Genomic DNA, 20,741 nt, shown 5'->3' with positions numbered 1-20,741 from the left:
TATTTGTCATTGCATTTGTAATTTTATCGTATATTTGTATTAAAGCCTCATCAGTTGAATGCCCTTTCCTGAATCCATATTGGTTTGAATTTAGAAACTGAAAAGTATCTAGGAACTTATAAAGTCTTTTGTAAATAATCTTTTCTAATATTTTGGATATGCTGGGGAGAATAGAAATAGGCCTATAATTTGTTATTTCGTGTGGATTGTCTTTTTTTAAAACAGGATTTACCTTTGCAATTTTTAGGGAATCTGGACATTTACCGGTGCTGATCGACAGATTAAAAATATGACACAATGGAGAGACAATGTAATGTATGATCTGCTTAAGAAGGAAAGTACTAGTTCTATCATATCCCTGTGATTTGCTGGATTTGAGATTTTTTGTTATTTCAATTATTTCCTGAACATTTGTGGGGTTAAAGAATAGGGAAGAATTGATGGGTGTGGGAAGAAATTTTGCAAAACTTTGGTTTGGTCTGGCAAGGTTGTTAGCCAAAGAGGGTCCTATGTTAACGAAAAAGAAATTAAAGGTATCAGCTACATCATCTGAATTTATTGCAGCAGCATGAACTGTGAAATTGTCTTTAGGTAATACTTTGGGTTTCTTGCCAATCAAATCATTGATTATCTCCCATGTGGCTTTCATGTTTGATTTAACTTTGTTAAGTTTCTGGGAATAAAACAATTTGCGAGAAGCCCGAATTATATTGGTTAGTCTATTTCTATAAGTTTTATATTTATTTTTGTTTTGAATAGAAGGGTTCTTTAAAAATGTCTTGTATAGTTTATTTCGGGTGTGTATGGATCGTAGAATAGCTTTAGTGATCCATGGCATTTTTGCTTTCCTTTTTTTGATAGGTGATAGAGGAAAATTTTTATCGTAATATTTCTGCAATTTTTGGTTAAAATTTGTGTAAGCAATATCTGAATTTGACTCATTAAATACATCTAACCATTCCTCAATCGCAAGATCACTTTTAAACGATTCAATATTGATTGGTGTTTCTTTACCATACATTGTAGATTTAGGTGAATTTTCTTTTGAAATATCATTATCACATAATAAAAAAAAAACGGTAAATTATCAGCTATATCAGATATTATTAATCCGCTGGAAGTATCTCTGTTTAGTATGTTTGAAAATATGTTGTCGATAAGTGTTGATGAATGGCTATCAATTCTGGTCGGTTGATCTATGTGGGGATAATAACCAAATGAATGCATAGTGTGTAGGAATAGATCGTTTTCATTATTTTGGGATAACAGGTCAATGTTAAAATCACCCATTAAATATATTTGTTTATCTTCTTTTGTTATGATATGAAGGCATGTTTCAAGCTCTTCGCAAAATAAATTTGCATTGCCATGAGGGGGTCTGTAAACTAACCCAATAATTATATTTTTGCCTTTCGGCTTCATGATTTCTAAGAATAAAGTTTCACTTTGTTTTAATGATATTTCTTTTCTTATTTTAAACTGCAAATGTTCATTGATGTAAAATGCTACACCACCTCCTCTTTGATCTTCACGATCTCGCCTAATAAGATTATAGTTTTGCAAGTTGAATATGTTAGGTGAATTATTATGAAGCCATGTTTCCGTGACACCAATAATGGAGAATTTGAAATTATTTAGAGTAAAGAGTAATGATTCCAATGATTCAAAGTTTTTGTTCAAACTTCGGGCATTAACGTGAAGCAAACTGAATTTGTGTTCTGTGTCTCTAAATTTAGAAGTAAAATCTTCAGTTGAGTAATATTTATTACATGATGCATTGTTTGTATTGAAAATAGAAAAAATGTCTATGTCATTACTCGTGAAGAAAAAATGATATTACCAAGATTTTAAGATTTTCATTTTATATCCTCCACATCATAACTGTTATAGGGAATATCCATTCATATTAGCTAGCAATGAATTGGAATAGTGATAGGTGCATTTTGGTGGATTTACCAAAACTACACACAAGCTTTAAAACATTAACACGAAAATGTGTTTATGTCAAATGTTATGACTTTTTTAAAAAGTGCATGACATAAGAAAAGAAAAACGCATAAAAGTACATAATATAGAACAAAATCATACCTCAATATTTTTATCATGTTAATATCAAAATTATGTCAAATCAAATAAACCACTTTTTTCATGAAACTCTGATCCTTAAGATCACGCACCTCACACAACCTACCACACAAACATATCCACCCCCCCAAAAAAAAAAGACCCGCGCTCACACACACACACACACACAAACCCTCAGCACACATATCATACAACAGGTAGCACATCCGTTCCGGTCTGTCAGTCTGTAACTTGTATCATTGACAAAAAAATAAATAAATAAAATAAAATAGAGTACGATAAATGAAAAGTCAAAGAAATGTACCAATTTGTTCCCATTTTCTTAAGTGTACTCCCAAATTCCCTGTTTTCTTGGCTATATTATACTCTTCGTTTCTGTATACTTTAATCATATCTGTTGTTTTTTGTAGCGACGGTAGCTCGCCCTTTTCTCTAGAAATAAAAATTGTATGTTTTAGCAGAAAGATAATACAGTTTATTGCATGTATTCTCACACATTTACCAGATAGACCGATGAAAATTGTTTTCAAATCATCAATCCTAATTTCCTTTAAATGAAGCTTTTTGATGACCTCCTTCCATAACTGTTTAACCTTTAACAAATCTAAAAATAAATGTTGGTATGTTTCGACCTGTTGTTTACAAAAAGAACAAAAATTGTCTGACTTAAAACCAAATTGGAAGAGCTTCTCTTTTGTATACTCTGCCCCATGTAGGCCTAATAGTTTGTACTAAAACTCCCTTTGTTTACTATATATCAAAGCATTTTCAATCTCGTAAAGGTTTCTTTCAACTCCCCTATTTCAAGATCATATTCACAATGTCCATCAAAAACCTTTAATGTGTACTCTTTTTTAAATTGCTCAATAAAGTAATTATATACTGGTCAATAGTAAGCTCGTATCTCTGTGCTATTTGGAGTCAGCAGCGCCCCCATTTGACAAGAATGGTGCATAAAAAAATAAAAAAATCGTGAATCTACTCGAAAAAAAAATAAAAATAAAAGTATAGTTTAAGCTGCACTTTATTCAAATCCATGTCATTTTCATCAAATTCGGCAAAATTGTGGAGGAATTCGCTGAAGGGGAATTATCTTAAACAGATAAATCTAATCAGATATCAACAATTTTCTTGAATCAAAATAAGAGCTATTTGTGCTTGATTTTCCTAATCATGGCCCGTATTCTGAAGTCGGGTTTAACTTAAACTCAGGTTTAAAGTTATGGTTTAAGTATGGACACTCCGACAGCCAATAATCACTAACAAACAGTAGAGTCTATAGAGATATCGTACTGCAGCTCATTCGGCTCTCAAATCATTCATAATTGTTTAGGAACTATTGTCTGTCTTCACCATCGACGAATCAGGAAAGAGCACAGTAAACATATATAACAAACAGACAACTTAATAAAAAAATGTTGATACTTTTGGCTTCCCATACTTAAACCACAAATTTAAACCTGAGTCTAAGTTAAACCCGACTCCAGAATACGGGTCAATATGTGTAACTACTTTTTCTCTCCAAAGAACTTTGATTAGTGTGCCAGGGGCGAAGCTATAGAATCAAGAGATTCCGAAGCTGTCCCGGTTCATCAACTTACGATAAAAAACCTCTCAGCTCTGATTTGAATGTTGTAGAGAATACTAACATTCAACGGGGTTCAGAAAGATCTAGAGCTGCACAAACAAAATGAAAAGAATGATGATTCAACAATAAAATTTTATTGAATGAATGTCAATGTTAATGACATGAGCCAGCTATTGGGGATAGTTTTCTTTGTTATAAGATTATGGCAGCCAAATTGAATGAGGATGAACAAAGGGTAACTGATCGTATGCGAGCGAAGTGTACCTCATCCCCTCAGTATACAAAATGGAGTTACATGCACTGGCGGATCCAAATTCTCAAATTTCCGTTCCAATGAAGGCATATAGCATTTTCTTATTGAGAAAAAGAACAAAGAAAGCCGCTCTAATGCATAGCATTTTCTTGTCGAGAAAAGAGGACGAAAGAAATCCGCTCCAAGGATTTTTTTCCGTTACGCCGTTCCGGTCGCATTGATCTGCTACAATGAGCCGCAATTTTGGTGAAAAGCGGCCGCTGAGCGCTGTCCGACCATCGCCTCTGCGCTAGCGCACCCGGCGCGGGTGCCGCCGGGCTAGCTGCATGCACGACAGAGGTAAAGATCATACAAGACATGTTAGATCAGCAAGGAAAAGATAGAGCCTTTCCAGTTAATATAAGTGATAATTATTGACCTTGAATGGACTCCTATCGACAAATGAGTATTATGATGTGATAAGATATTTGAATTAGAGTTTAAAAAATCATTTTAGGTCAATAATTATCGTTGATATGATTAAACTCAAACATGTTCATGCCAAAATGATTTCAATTAGTGAGTGATGAAAGGATTTATCTTGGCCAGTTCGTATAGTAGAACAACACTTTATCACATACATACCGCTACCATTAACACACTGAAATAGACGAGTTCGGGATTTCTTTGAACCACTTGCATAACTTCCCAGAAGGAAAAACCAGTTAGACCAGTATATTTTTTTTACTGGTTTCCAGTATAATTTTACTGGTTTCCAGTATATTCTTACTGGGCCAGTTGATTTTTAACTGGACCAGTAAAAATCAACTGGAGACCAGTTCTAACAATTGCATTCCAGTTGAAGCAATTAGTAATACCAGTTAAATTCTTTTTCATTAAACTGGTGCTACTGGTCCAATAAATGGTTTCTAGTAGATTTTTACTGGTTTCCAGTATATGTTTACTGGTTTCCAGTATATGTTTACTGGACCAATTGATTTTTAACTGGACCAGTAAAAATGAACTGGAGACCAGTTCAAATAATTGCATTCTGGTTACTGGTCCAATAAATAATGACTTTCAAGTCAGATCATTTAATAACAAATTATGAAAAATGAATCTTGCAATTCAGAGAAACTTATCGTTATCATTTATCATTGTTATCATCATTGCTCTTATGATTATCACAATTATTATCATTATGATATTATTATGATCATTGTTGTAATCATTCTTATTACTATTATTATTGTTATTGATATTGTAATTATTATTATTAATATTATCATAATTATCAAGTATTGATATTAACATTAAAATAATTATTTCCTCTAATTATGATTAAGATCAAAGCAAGATGTATTCCTCTGATATATAGTCAACTGGTCTAAAGTAATTCAATGTTTGAAATTAAACTGGTCAAGACCAGTAATACCAGTAATTCTGATGATGCTGATCACGTGGTTTACCTCATTTGCATATTTCCTGTTTTTTATATAAAAATCAGGATTTATAATGGAATATCCTTGCAATAGCACTCATTGTTGTTTGAAAACCTTCAAAATAAGTGTGTGAACTAATTCACAATGAAAATGTGTAATTTCATACATCACATTCAAAATAACAGCAGAAAGATTAATTTACTAACTATCTTTTCCATCACATTTCACTGGCCATGGTATATAACAAACCAAATGCATGTAACAAACTGATCCAGTAAGACCAGTACGAGGACCAGTTCGACCAGTTTGAGGACCAGTTAGACCAGTATGAAGACCAGTATGAAGACCAGTGAGACCAGTAACAACCACCAGAATCAAGACCAGTATAAAATTCCAGTACTTCAAGACCAGTTTGATTTTTAACTGGACCAGTAAAATTTTAACTGGACCAGTATGACCAGTTAGACCAGTAAACCGATGTTCCAATTTCCAGAGTTACCAGTTAAAATTATACTGGTCTAACTGGTCCAGTGGAACTGGTTTTTCCTTCTGGGTTGGATAACAGAAAAATAACAAAGTAAAATTTCAAAATCATAATGGATCCAAATAGATATTGATATGATACGTATATAGTTTAATGTAAATGGTATAATAATAGCAACTGATGTTCATTTTTTTTCATAGTAATACCTCATTGCAGCTAGTCCAGGTGGATATCTATGGTAATTACCGCATGAATTTTGAAATGTGTAGCGAACCAGGGATTTAAATCTAATAGGTGGTTCTTAGGTACCGTTCCCGGGGGCCACTTACATTGACGAGTGGATACCATGCGCGACCAAAAAAACACGTAAAAAGGATGTCCTTTTCACGATAGGGCACGTTACGTACGTAACGTGAAAAGGGTGTCAAAAACACAAAAATAATGAAAAAAGGGTATCTATTTCGTTAGGAAAATTACGTGTTTAGGGTCGAATTTGCGGGGATGATAAAACAAAATTAAAATGTTTTATAAAGGATGTCCTTTTTGCCCCAACAAGTTCAAGTTCAAGTTCATTTATTTCTTTCCACAACCAAAATACAATGCATACATGTACGATATCAATAAAGTTAAAAGAAAAAACACAACAGGAATAAAAGTTTATGGACAATGAGCTAAAAAGATATCGAAAATATGGGAAAGAGGTGGTCTGTATAGAAGCAACGCTTGTTAAGCACAGATCACCTTTGATACAACAACAAAATATGTATGATACAATATATAATTAAACGTCTGCATTGAAAAAAAAAATGCAGATAAGAAGCAAGAAAAAAAAGTATAACATAAAAAAGAACAACTAACTAGAGTAGGGTAGAGGAAGGTAAGTACACACGACAAAACAGGGGCGGGGGGGTACTAATCCAGTTGTCTGTAGTAAGTATAAATGAATAAATAACAGATCTAGCATTAATACTTAAATATCGCTATGAGGATTTTTTTAGTTAGACACTCAGAATCAAGAGTTGAAGAGGAGTTTAGGCCTACAGAGGTTATATATATAAGTCTAAAATTATACATTATTTACATTACATATATAAATCCAAGAAAAAAAAACAGTCTATAAATAATAGAATAAAAAATAGTAGGATATAGAAACAGAAGAAAAGGAAAATAATATCAATAATGCAGCACGACATGTAGCACGAAATGTCACGTTTCAATGTAGGTGTACAATATACAAAATTTTAGTTTATGTTTAAAAACAGATAAGCTGACACACTGCCTGATAGAATTGTCTAGAGAGTTCCAATATTTTGGTCCAGCATATGCAAGTGAATTAATACTGAGCTGAGTTCTTACTGATGATACATGGTATAAAGCAGCTTGCCCCGTAGTATTTGTGTATTTGGTTATTCTTAACAAAAATAGATGCTATAGCCATGGGTACTACGTGTCCTATTTGCGCGAGGTGTAGAAGGTGGGGTCGTACTAAACCACTGAGGTAAAGCCGACAACCAAAGGACCCGTAACAATAAAACATTCCTGTACTTGTTTAGGGGTTCATTTCAGGGAATATTTGCCAAGAGTATCGTTTTGTTTCCAATACTTGTTAAGGGTAGGGTTTCACACGCCAATACTTGTTAAGGGGTGCATTTTCAGAATATGGAAATTACGTGTTTAGGGTGCTTTTCGAGACCCCATGGTCGCGCATGGTATCCACTCGTGAATGGAAGTGGCCCCCCCCCCCCCCCGGGGTACCGTTCTATCGACCTGTTTTGAAGGGGAAATTCACCCTGATAAATGGTTTATTGTTAAAATAGCAGAAAAAATATATTGATGAATGTTTGCGGAAAACCCATCAAATATTGGAAGTTTGTGTTTTTGATCTGTGACGTCATATTTACTTGTAACTACCCCATATTTTATGCACCAAAATGTCTACTTTTCAATCTTTTTTAATCAGTTGTTCATGATTGATAATAAAAAAGCTTTCAGGAGCGGATGTGAAATTATTTGTATATCAATAAACTTAAAGTTCAATTAAAACCATTTTATTTTTTTTCAAATGACATTTCATTGATATTTTTATTACATGGGGAAAACTGCTCGCAAATGACGTTCCCGTTAACGTATTAATGTTAGTACCTTTTTAAATCTTGCAATTTTTACCTCTGCCATTTTTACCTCCGCCATTTTTACCTCTGCCATTTTTACCTCTGCCATTATTACCTCTGCCAAAAATGTTTAAAGTGCATATTTCCTTTTATAGCTTCGTATGTAAGTGACTCGTTTGACTAACACAGGGCTCAAAATGAGTATTCACAAAAACCAGAGCAAAAATTAAATCAATATTTAAACTACATTGATGGCTCTTTCTTTCTCTAATATTTCCAAGAGCAGAAGAGGTTTAATAAATATGAAAGTTGTTTTGCTAACTGTGTCTTCAGTTCGCAGCGTTTAGGAAACTTTAAAAGTTTAAGACTGTAAACTCTAAAACTATAAAAGTTGGCATTAATGTGGGCCCAGCGTTTGTAAAATATAATCCCCATGTATGTTAGAATCTACTTGATACAACTTGAATCATATAATTATACCAATTGTAATTACCATAATATTAAAAGTTATATATTTCTACACCTAACAAACTGTTCTATCTGTATTAACGTTTCTCTTCATGTCATAATATGAACATTAATTTCAGTTGTGTCACAATTTTAATTGGGAATCTTGTACAAACTGCGAAAATGAACCATTTTATTTTCTGTCACATGGGAACAACCAAATAAACACAACACTCACATCAGCCATGCCTTTAAATCAGAAACTTTATTTCTAAAGCACTCTATGCTCTATCTCTCTCCAATTAACAATGTTCTTCAATTTCCACGCTACAAAACGTTACATATTCTTCCAACAATTACCACACTGCATAACCGTTTAACTGCCACTAAGGCTCTGCACAAAACAGATCCTGTATTGATCTGATCATGACCTCTCTGAATATACTCCTGATCCAATACTAACACATAACTTAATATCCGAATACCTTTAACGTTATTAAACACATCATTCTGAACAATCTCTACAATACGGCATAAAATATGCGCCTATAATAATCGTTCTCAAAATCCAAACAGGCTCAACAATTTCATACGTCACCATCTTTGATGAATAGTTCATACTCCGATCCGAGGAAGAATCATTGTTTTAAATCGACAAAGTCGGAGTCCTGTTGTCGCCCACCTTGCTAAACAGCACTCCTTTGGCGTCCAAAGCGGTTTTATTAATATTCAGAGTATTTTGCAGTTTTATGCATAAATTATGGTAATTAGGGATTATTTGCATATTTCAAAAAAGTTTGCCCAATATCTTTTCCAAACCTTAAGACACATTTCTAGTATTTGTTATTTACATAACACATTTATTGATACTTTTATTCAATTTAGATTTCCAGAATCATTCGAAAAAGAGGCACTTTTTAGTGAAAATGTGTATAGTTTATATGCAAATTAGGTAATGAAATGTGAGGTTGCCGCATTTTTTTTCATCACATTTCTTTTGCTACTTCCACAAAGGCTTTGCATCAATATTGACATTTCTATGAAGTAGCTTTCCATTTTTACAAGTGTATTTAGCAAATTACTAATTTTAGAGGCTAATGCTAATTAGGGTTAATTTGCATAGATACAGAGTGTCTTTTTGGATAAAAATTTTCCAATGGGTTCAAGCAATATACATGCCAACAGACACATTGTACTAAAAAATGCAGCGTGCACCTCTTTTTTGCAGTTAGCGAGTCTACTATTATACATTGCGCCAATACAGCATAGTTGAAAGCATGACGCCGGGGCATGACGTTCCTGATTTGGTTATTTTTCCATGCACGATACGTTATGACACATGAAATACCCAGTTGGACTGAATTGAATCCGTACAAAATGGATTTACTTATTCCGCTCCATTGACCTTTTGAATGAGTGCCTTTACGGATGATTATTTTCAATCGGCATGATCAGCATAGGCGGATCAAAGTGGGCCCGAGGGGGCCCGTCCCCCCCCCCCATTGGTGCAGAAAAAAAAGGGAGTAGAAAGAATCAAAGAAAAGGAAGGGGATAGTTTAGGGACTTGCCTTCTATACATTCTTTTCATAGATAAAATTATTGCAACACACTTTAGTTTTGTTTATGTTATTGATCTGTCTGTATTATAATGAATATGTATTGTTACTTTGATTATATTTTGAAAAAAAATTGAACGGAAATAAATAAATCAAAATCTAGTTACATATGCATGCATCTTGTTCAGGATCACAAATATTGCCCAGAGTGTTCAATTTTCAGGACAAAATACATAAAATTTTGAAAAACTTTAGCTCGTGCTTCATGCTCGCACTATTTGAATAGGGTTATTGAGATTACTACAAATTCATGATGTTTTATAGAAAATAAAGCCAAAAAGTGACTAAAATTAAGGACCACCCCTTGAAACAAGTAAACAAAAATCAACTTTGAGCGGCCGATATCGGGGGAAAGAATGGGTGAAAAAATCCGGGCTCTTCCCCTAGCTCCCTATTAGCTATAGATGGATTTGCCCCGGATCAGTGATCATCAACTCGAAACTCTTTATCAACACCCCTATTTGATATTGTGCACTGATGTCAAAAGTTCGCATTTCGTCTGATCTAACAAATATAGCCAGTATCGTTTGGTCATCCCATTGCAAATCGAAGGTGGTGACGGTTATCAAAATGACGCCAAGAACGCGTTCCAGTCGAGAACGGAGTGATGATGACGACACACCATCGGATCCATATCGTCATCTCGTATTGTTGGTAACGTTTCTCTTCCTCGTTCTTGAAGCTGGTATTACCAAAGCGTTTGGAGTTCTTCTCACCCCAATGGTTTTCCAGCTTGACAGCAATTTTGCAAGTGTTGGCGTCGTATTTTCTTTACCGTGGACAGTGGCACACTTTGGCGGTTAAGTAATACGTTTTACTACTTATAGGCCTAAATCTAAACACATACGCAGGTGACAGAATTATCTATCATGTTGACAACATCTCAATATATACAATATTGGATATATTTTAAAAAAATACAAAAATCTATTTTTGATAGTCAGGATAAGACCATCAGTTATACATAATGTTTTGAAAATGTGTCATAACATTAGCTAACGAAATCAGATATAATTATGTATTTATGTATGTATGTATGTATGTATGTACGTATGTATGTGTGTGTATGTATGTATGTGTGTATGTACATATGTGTGTATATACATATATATCAATTTTTTGCAGCAGCTCGGTTCTCTTAAATGTTCTAAGGTTGTCAAATATACCCTACGTTTAAAAATGTATACACAATACTATTATAGGCATTAATTGGCCTCGGATGTTTGAGATCTATAATGTCCTTGGCCTTGTCTCGACCTGGCCTTAGTCCAGGATAGAAGAGGCGTAACCTTGTTTTTTTTATAAATACAATATTTTTTGATGGTTTTTTGTCAATTCGAGGGTGCTGATTACAAATCTGAATGATGCCACTCGTGCAACCTTGAGCATTTTCCGCAAATTGGCAAAATCCAATATGGCCGCCAAAATATGCAAATTACCGATAAAAATCCTAAAATTGTCCGCACATTAGCTAGGAAATGCATGAAATTGTGTGGCAGGAGTGGGATACTCCCTGAAAAAATAATTTTTGACAAAGTATTTATTTTCCTCATATTCAAAATGGCCGCCATAGTCCATTGTATACTCTAGTATGTACAATATGAATAGGGAAAACTATAGCTTTCACAAAAGTGAGCACCAATCCGCAAAAAAATCGCCATGTATGAACGAAGTGATATATGCCAATCATTATTACTAACAAGATATATCATTTATTACATCATAAATGGGAAGATTTCTGTATTTTGATATCTAAAATGGCCGCCACTGGCGCAAACAATATTGCATACAATGCAATGGGGGCCAAAAATTTCACAAGAGTGATCACTAAAATGCATATTATTAAGATTAAACGAGTGGAATACTGACTAAAAACATAATTGTTAACGAAATATATTATTAATATGCCATGTATGTGATGAATGTTGTATTTTGATATTCAAAATGGCTGCCAAAGGTATTATGCAATATGAGAAAGAGGGGCAAAGAAATCACAAGAGTGATCACTAAAATGCATATATATGTGATAAATTAATGGGATGCTGTTTAAAAAACATATTTTCTAACGAAATATATCATTCAGGTTTAAAGTTTGTGTTCAATACTGTATTTTTACTTTCAAAATGGCCGCCAGAGACATACAGTATTATGCACAATGCAAAGTGGGAAACCAATATTCACAGGAGTGAGCACCATAAATGAAGGTATTAGTGATCTATGAGTGAAATTGTCTGAAAACATAATTTCTATTAAGAGATATCATTTATTCTGCCAGTTAGGTGATAAATACTGTTATTGGAAAGTCAAAATGGCCGCTACAGACCCTTAAGATATTATGCACAATGTGAATGGGAACAAATTATTTCAACAGAAATTGGCTTTGCCTGGCCAAATGGTGATGTATGAGTGAAATATCGTCTGAAAACATGATTTATAACAAAATATATCATATCTTATGTAATTTAGGTGATAAATACTGTATTTCAACATTCAAAATGGCTGCCATATGCCCTTTTTGTGAATATTATTTGTCTACACTCAAATTGTATATTATACGATAAGGGCTTATGTTGGCCATTTTCAATTTAAAAATGCAGTGTTTATCACCTTAAATACACAACATTATGATATATCTCGTTAGAAACCATGGTGTTAGACAATATTTCACCCTTGCATCAGAATTCACAATTATAGGCAATATTTAGAGTCAAACAAAGCAAAATTCTGTCAAAATTATATGTCCAATGTTAAAATGTACATAATACTTTTAGGACCTATGGCAGCCATTTTGGATTTCAAAGTACAGCATTTATAACCTCCACAACCAATATGTGATGTATTTAGTTAGAAATCATGTTTAAGACAATATGTTTACTCGTATATCACAGTCATATGCATTTTATGATTCTCACTCTTGTGAAAATTAGTTTCTCCATTCGCATTGTACATTATGGCGGCCATTTTGAATGTCAAAATACAGCATTTGTCACATAAATGGCATATCAACAATTATGTTTTTAGTCAGTATTCCACTCGTTTATCTTAATAATATGCATTTTAGTGCTTACTCTTGTCACCTTTTTTGCCCCGGCCATTGCCATTGTACATAATACTCTTTATGCCACTGGTGACCATTTTGAATGTTGAAATACAGTATTTATCACCTAAATTACATAAGATATGATATATTTTGTTATAAATCATGAATTCAGGCGATATTTCACTCATTCATCACCATTTGGCCAAGCAACGCCAAATTCTGCTGAAATAATTTGTTCCCATTCACATTGTGCATAATATCGTAAGGGCTTCTAGCGGCCATTTTGACTTTCCATTAACAGTATTTATCACCTATCTGGCAGAATAAATGATATCTCTTAATAGAAATTATGCTTTCAGACAATATTTTACTCATAGGTCACTAATACCTTCATTTATGGTGCTCACTCCTGTGAATATTGGTTTCCCACTTTGCATTGTGCATAATACTGTATGTCTCTGGCGGCCATTTTGAAAGTAAAAATTTAGTATTGAACACAAACTTTAAACATGAATGATATATTTCATTAGAAAATATGTTTTTAAACAGTTTTCCATTAATTTATTACATATATATGCATTTTAGTGATCTCTTGTGATTTCTTTGCCCCACTTTCTCATTGTGGATAATGCTTTTACGGCCCTTGGCAGCCAGTTTGAATATCAAAATACAACATTCATCACATACAAGGTATATTAATAATATATTTCGTTAACAATTATGTTTTTAGTCAGTATTCCACTCGTTTAATCTTAATAATATGCATTTTAGTGATCACTCTTGTGAAATTTTTGACCCCCATTGCCATTGTACGCAATACTGATTGGGCCAGTGGCGGCCATTTTAGATATCAAAATACAGAAATGTTCCCATTTATGACGTAATAAATGATATATCTCGTTAGTAATGATGATTGGCATATATTACTTCGTTCATACATCGCGATTTTTTGCGGTTTAGTGCTCATTTTTGTAAAAATTAGTTTTCCCTATTCATATTGTACATAATAGAGTAAACAATGGATTATGGCGGACATTTTGAATATCAGGAAAATAAATATTTTGTCAAAAATTATTTTTTCAGAGTGTATTTTACTCCTGCCACACGCTTTCATGCATTCCATAGCCAAAACACTTGTTTAAACATTTCAAACAACTTCTGTGCGATTCACATAGTAAACAGCGTTGTGTAAATTATTTTTAACAGTGCAGAAAAAAATGACATCATTTTCCTTCTTTATATTACAGCGGTATTCGTGAAGCCACTGGCCAGTAACATTGGTCTAACCAAGATATCAACAGCTGGGGGGTTGATAGCTGGAGTTGCCATAACAACGTCCTCCTTCGCACGTACAACCTCGGCTCTCGGAACCCTCTTCTTTCTTTTTGGTAAAAACATAATCCCTTAAAATCATGGATTGAAATTTCAAACAAAAAATATAACCAATTGCGGTGACAAAGTGAAATTCTGAAATTGTTTCTAGCCTTTATTATCCAATGCTATATTTCTGTCTTTCCATTTACAGGTATTGGTCAATGTATGGTATTAGTTCCAGCAATCATCTGTTTACATGGTCACTATAAAGGGGATTTCGCATTCGCCAGCTCCTTTGTCTTCATGGGTTCCCTGACAGGAATTCTCATCTTGCCCATCCTAACTAATGTCTTGCTCGAAGCCTACGGACCACACCAAGCCCTTCTCTGCTTAGGTGGCCTTTGCCTTAACATGTTACCATTCGGTCTCGTCTTAAAATTGCCAGAGGAAAGGCAAAAGAGACCGCCTGCGCCAGCACGTGAATATCTCCTAGAGGTCACTGGTACTGGTTCTTCAACTGACAAAGAGTTTGCTTCGGATAAAAATATAAATCAAACTAGCCAGTGTCATAATCTCTCTAAAAACACTGAATATTCCTCCAATCTCACAAATAAGAGCACAGATCCAAATGCTGACATCGATCGGTATCTCGTCGGCATACGAAGACGATTCTTGGAGCTGCTGTCAGATCTAAAGACATTCCTTATAGAAGCAAAGTTTTTCATGGCTTTCGTTTTGCCATGTGACACCCTGGGTGCATTTACTGTCATCAGCTGGACCATTTTCATCGTACCCTTTGCAATCTCTGTCGGAATCCCTGAATCCAAAGCAGTCTTCGTTGGAACAATGGGAGGTGTCGGTGGCCTGGTTGCAAGGATGTTAAGCACTGTCATCTTGTATTTTCATCCGACCTGGGTGTCTGGTCAATACAACGTGTTCTGCTCCTTGACATCTCTGATGTTCTTCATTCAACCCTTGAGGACGTCTTATTCCTACATCCTTGTCTGTTCCTTCTTCTTGGGCTTTGGTCTTTATGGCAGCTCTTGCCTTATTGAAGCATTGATTGCCAACGTCGTCAAGCCAAATGTGTTTCCCGCAGCGATGTCTATCTCGTATCTTTGCAAAGGCGTCAGTGCAGTCCTGACTACTTACATTACTGGTACGTCAATTTGAAGAAAATCTTGTTACTACATCATCCGATGATACGTTAAAGGACAAGTCCACCCCAACAAAAACTTGATTTGAATAAAAAGAGAAAAATTCAACAAGTGTAACACTGAAAATTTCATCAAAATAGGATGTAAAATAAAAAAGTTATGACATTTCAAAATTTCGCTTCATTTCACAAAAACAGTTATATGACCGAGCCAGTTACATCCAAATGAGTGAGTCGATGACGTCATTCACTCACTATTTCTTTTGTTTTTTATTATTTGAAATATGAAATATTTTGATTTTCTCGTTATTGTCATGTGAAATGAAGTTTCATTCCTCCCTGAACATGTGCAATTCCATTATTTTAACATTTTGTACTTCAGGCAAGGAGGTCATAATCGTCAAATTCGTAAAAATTGAAATATTGTATAATTCAAACAATAAAAAACAAAAGAAATAATGAGTGAGTGACATCATCAACTCTCTCATTTGGATGTAACTGGCTCGTTCATATAACTATTTTGTTAAAAATAAGCGAAACTTTGAAATGTCATAACTTTCTTATTTTACATCCGATTTTGATGGAAATCTTCAGCATTGTGCTTGTCTACTTTTTCTCTATTGATTCAAATCAACATTTTTCTGAGGTGGACTTGACCTTTAAGGGAGTGGTGTTATGGCTTCAAGTGAGACCTCACACGAAGATTGAATTGGAGCGGGTAATGATAAAAGGGCAGTGGGTACTTTTTTTTTCATCAGTCAGTCAGTAGGCAGGTCCCAAAAGTGTCTTCTTTAATCCAAGTTAACGGGGTTTTGTTTAATGAGCTTGGTGCGGACCAAAACACCTCTTTTCATTTGGTCATTGCTGCTCTAATGGTGCATCGAATTTCATGATTTTGCTATCATTGTAAAGAGGAAGAATCATTCTTACATGTCATGTGTTTGAATTTATTCAAATTCTTTGTAATGTTGGTGTGAAACTTTTGAGCTAAAATATGCTACGAAGTGATTATTTCAACCTGACAAAAGCTGCTGTTTTCACACTTTGTTTGTTTGAGCCCAAATGAATTTAGGATCATGATAAAGCTGAATATGTATGCTTTAAAATGGTATAGGTTTCAAACAAGGATTGGTTTATTCTGGTCGCATCATTTAAAGAGAGGGAGGGGAGATTTTACACTCAATTTTAATTCAAATGCTTCAAAATCTATCTATTCAACAATAATTCATATTTATTCTGAAATAAAAAGAACAAATCAAATTTTTAGCTGGCCACTATCCAGAGCCACAATGGATTGATTTCAATAACGAGAAAAGGGTTATGACTGAGAGAATAAGATAATAATAAGAGAATAAGTACCAACGTAAGCCCATGCATCATTAAACTTACCATTGACTGTTTAATATGTCGTCTATCAGTTCAGTTTAGTTCAGTTTTATTATTCAACCAATCATAAAAACAGAGAAAAATACAATGTAAAACAATTAAATGAAAGGTTTGGACCCCTATAAGAAGCAGTGCTTTTGAATTGGGGCCCAACATATATACAACACATTAAAATTGATACAATACAATACATAATATACAAAAGGGGCGGGGGGAGAAAAAAGATAAACAGATTGGCTGGACATCATTCAACACTCTCACACACACACGCCGAACACACCATACAAACACACATCCTAATCATCTGAAAGCAAATCATGCAGAAAGAAAAGTGAGAAAGTGAGGTAGAGAAAGATAGAAAGAGAAAAGGAAAAGGAAGAGAGAGGAGGGAGGAGAGAGAGAGAGGATAAGAAGAGAAAAAGGAGATGGTTAAAAAGAATGCAACAATACACCAACAATGGGTTAAGTCTCTGAAAAAATATCTTTTACATAATTCCCTAAACCTTGACAAAGTGGTACTAGACCTGATATTATCATCTAAACCATTCCATTTGCTTAGTCCTACATACAAAAATGAATTCAATGTTTTGGTAGTGCGTACACGTGGTTTGTGTAATAAAAATCTTTGCCTAGTATTATACGAATGGATGAGAGAATTATTTACAAACATATTTTTAAAGATTTGAGGAACATTACCAATATGAAAATTAAACATAAATATGAGTGTGTTTAGTGTTACAAGCTCCTGAACTGGAAGAATCTTCAATTGTACAAATAAAGGATTACTATGAGCGTTGTAATCAGAATGAGCAATTATTCGAATTGCTTTCTTTTGAAGAATTTTTAATTTGATGTAATGAGATGAAAATGAATTACCCCAAAATGATATTGCAATATGATAAATGTGGTAATATGATTGAATTGTACAATAACATTAATATCTTAGATGGAACAAAACACCTTAGTTTATATAATATGCCAATACTTCTTGATATTTTTAAAGAGATATTATTAATATGAGTCTTACAGTTCAGGAACTCATCCACAGTTATACCAAGGAAGGATATCGATGGAACACATTGAAGTGTAGTATTTTCAACAAATATTGCTTCAGGATTTTCGGGGACTCTCCTGTTCTTTGAACGAAATATGATATACTTATTTTTTTCATAGTTGAGAAGTAATTTATTGCTCTGAAACCAGGATGTCAGTTTACATAATTCAAAGTTGGCTGATGATATAGTGTGTGAATATTTTTGTGAGATAATATGACAACTGTGTCGTCAGCAAAGAGAGAAAAACGAAATATATTTGAGCATTTTGTAATATCATTGATATATAACAAGAACAGGAGAGGCCCCAAAACAGAACCTTGTGGAACCCCACATGTTATTTTTTTATAAGTTTCAAATGACACCATCGACCACCACATACTGTTTTCTGTCCATTAAGTATGGACACAGGGTCATGACTGTCATGACTGTGGGTATAGACACATTCATGACAGTTTAGATAATTTTGTTTGACTCGTAAACATGCAGCTGCATACAACAACATGAAATCAATATTTGTACATTTTCAATTCATTATTTTTTTTATTTCATTCATTGATTTTAACGGTACTGCTCTCACTCTCTTGTCGGGTTTTATCTGTTTTACAGGATCGCTGTACGATCTGACGCAATCCATTGATATACAATTTCATATTCTTGGCGTCTTGCAGGCGATCTGTGTCGGCATCTTTATCTCGCTCCTAGTCATCAAGAAGCGATCAGGGAGTACCCGAAGCAGAGAATTATGATGATTCATTTAAGGATTTTTTTTTTTACAAACCTGGGCCATAAAGTTACTATCGTATTAACTTTGCCATCCAATGGTACCTTCCCTGAAATCCTTGGTTCTGATTGGATAATTAGCATTGTCACCATGGCAGTCACCATTGGATGGCAAAGTTACTATTACTTTTATGTAACGGGGCCCTGTGAAAACATGGGAAGGTCATTTGTACATAGAGCTATTACAGTGTTTTAGAGCTCCATGCTTTGTACATGGAAGCTGCTTATATACACGCAAGTCGAGGGGAAATAGTGTCGAAAAGGGTATACCGTTAGTATACAGTCAGATGTCGTTGACGTCTTTGAGAAAAGAGTCCTGGGCCCTGTTGTACAAAGAGTTACTATTGATCGGATCAATCCATCAGTGTCATAACTCTTTTCTACGAAAAATTTGCACAATGTCCTTTTTATGCAAAGAGAGGCGCAGTGAATTAGCTTGAATTTTCAAGAAAACAATGAATGCATGAATATACATCACAGCTAGAAAATATTTTGAACAAACATGCATAATAGATGTTGACGTTGCTTGCCGTCGATAGTAGCGATTGATCGGATCAAGCGTAACTCTTTGTACAACAGGGCCCAGATTACATTTCTCGTTAGGTTTAGGGTTGCATGCTTGGTCATGCGGATTACACCATTAGTTCTGTTCGATTTTGTTTTATCAGGGACGACGTCCCTGGTTAATGAATTTCTCCCGGGGCCGGGATGATCATAACAATAGAGGGTTTTCGCTATCACGACGCCGCCGCTGTCTCCAACACACCAGTTCCTTCAAAAATACAAGTCAAATATCACAAAGGAGAGCGGCATGAGAGGTTTTGTCGAAGATTGGGGGACTGAGACAGCGGATCATCCGAAGATCTGCATCGGAGGAACAGTATTATTGCAAATTCTTATTATAAGAACCTTTCTTATTTAATCTATTGTATGCATGGAGGAGATTTTGGATTGTTGGCATGGGGGCTTAAGACTGACCATTTATACCTCTGTCATTTTTACCTCTGCCATTATTACCGCTGTCATTTATACCTCTGCCATTTATACCTCTGTCATTTATACCTCTGGCATTTTCACACCGAGCCGCTGTCCCGGTTCACCAACTTTGGACAAAAGCCTCTCAGTATCTCCATTTTTATTTGACTTGCATTTTCAAAGGAATTGGTGGATTGTAGAGAGCGGACGCGTAGTGATTGCGAAAACTTTGTGTGGGTAAATTTCGAAAGCTCATTTCTCGGATGCCGTCTCCTGGAAATAGCAACCATTATCACGATTGTATTCTTCACTTGTCGAATATGCTACTTCTGTAAAGATACATGCTTACATTGTTTATCTATTTAAAGAATTATCTATATACCGTTCATGTATAAAAAAAATATTTGATTTTTGTAGTAAGTCGTTTCCATTTTATTTGATTGCTTAATTGGTCATTTTTTGTAATATATTGGGGGGGGGGGGCTATGAAATCATTTAAGCTGGGCCTCTGTCACGGCAGCCAATCGGTGTTCATGGGGGGGGGGGGGAACTAAATTTGTTGTTCTCTAGTTGTAAGGGTTTATTTTTAGTTTGGGGGAGGGGGTCATGCAGTGGTGAAACAAGTCTAAAATTTTGTATGGGGCCAGACATGGCGTTAGGCCTTGGGTAAAATTCACAAACAGCTGTCCTATAAAGAGAGCGAGGAATAATGTTGATGTTTTCAATAAAATAATCGAATTTTTTTATATAATTTGACATGACATGAAAGAATACATCGTATTTCACCCCCCCCCCCTCCTCTGTTCCTTTCCTTTCCCATTTTTTTCTGTTCCCCTTTTTTTGGTCATGAAACGTTCCAGGGCCCAGACCCACTAGACACATACATTTTCTAATAAGAAATGACACTATGAGCCATAACGTTTCTTCAAATATACATTTATTACTTTTTTCCACTGGAATGATATTATTTCATGTTTATATATATATAACTTTATTCCATAATCCTTAAAACGCGATTTGACAATGAAAC

The 20,741-nt window shown here is 34.5% G+C and overlaps 1 protein-coding gene across 1 annotated transcript; it reads left to right on the top strand.

The window, feature by feature from the left end:
• The first annotated feature begins 10,508 nt into the window (after nt 1–10,508).
• Nucleotides 10,509–18,738, top strand: LOC121406425 (monocarboxylate transporter 12-like). Its single transcript, XM_041597450.1, has 4 exons — nt 10,509–10,804; nt 14,293–14,433; nt 14,571–15,518; nt 18,563–18,738. Exons 1-4 carry the CDS (start codon nt 10,576–10,578, stop codon nt 18,700–18,702), a joined length of 1,458 nt encoding a protein of 485 aa, XP_041453384.1. The 5' UTR covers nt 10,509–10,575; the 3' UTR covers nt 18,703–18,738.
• The last annotated feature ends 2,003 nt before the right edge of the window (nt 18,739–20,741 follow it).

This window comes from Lytechinus variegatus, chromosome 1 (assembly GCF_018143015.1).
Source record: "Lytechinus variegatus isolate NC3 chromosome 1, Lvar_3.0, whole genome shotgun sequence".
NCBI lineage: Eukaryota > Metazoa > Echinodermata > Echinoidea > Temnopleuroida > Toxopneustidae > Lytechinus > Lytechinus variegatus.
The sequence above is the reverse complement of the archived record's forward strand: the minus strand, read 5'-3'. Positions and strand labels throughout refer to the sequence as shown.

What these genes read in the sequence shown, in the direction of transcription:
- LOC121406425 (XM_041597450.1), top strand. Translation starts at nt 10,576, where the DNA reads ATGACGCCAAGAACGCGTTCCAGTCGAGAACGGAGTGATGATGACGAC. An exon ending in GACAGTGGCACACTTTGGCG is followed by an intron (nt 10,805 to 14,292) that starts GTTAAGTAATAC and finishes TTTATATTACAG; the next exon opens with CGGTATTCGTGAAGCCACTG. An exon ending in CCTGACTACTTACATTACTG is followed by an intron (nt 15,519 to 18,562) that starts GTACGTCAATTT and finishes TCTGTTTTACAG; the next exon opens with GATCGCTGTACGATCTGACG.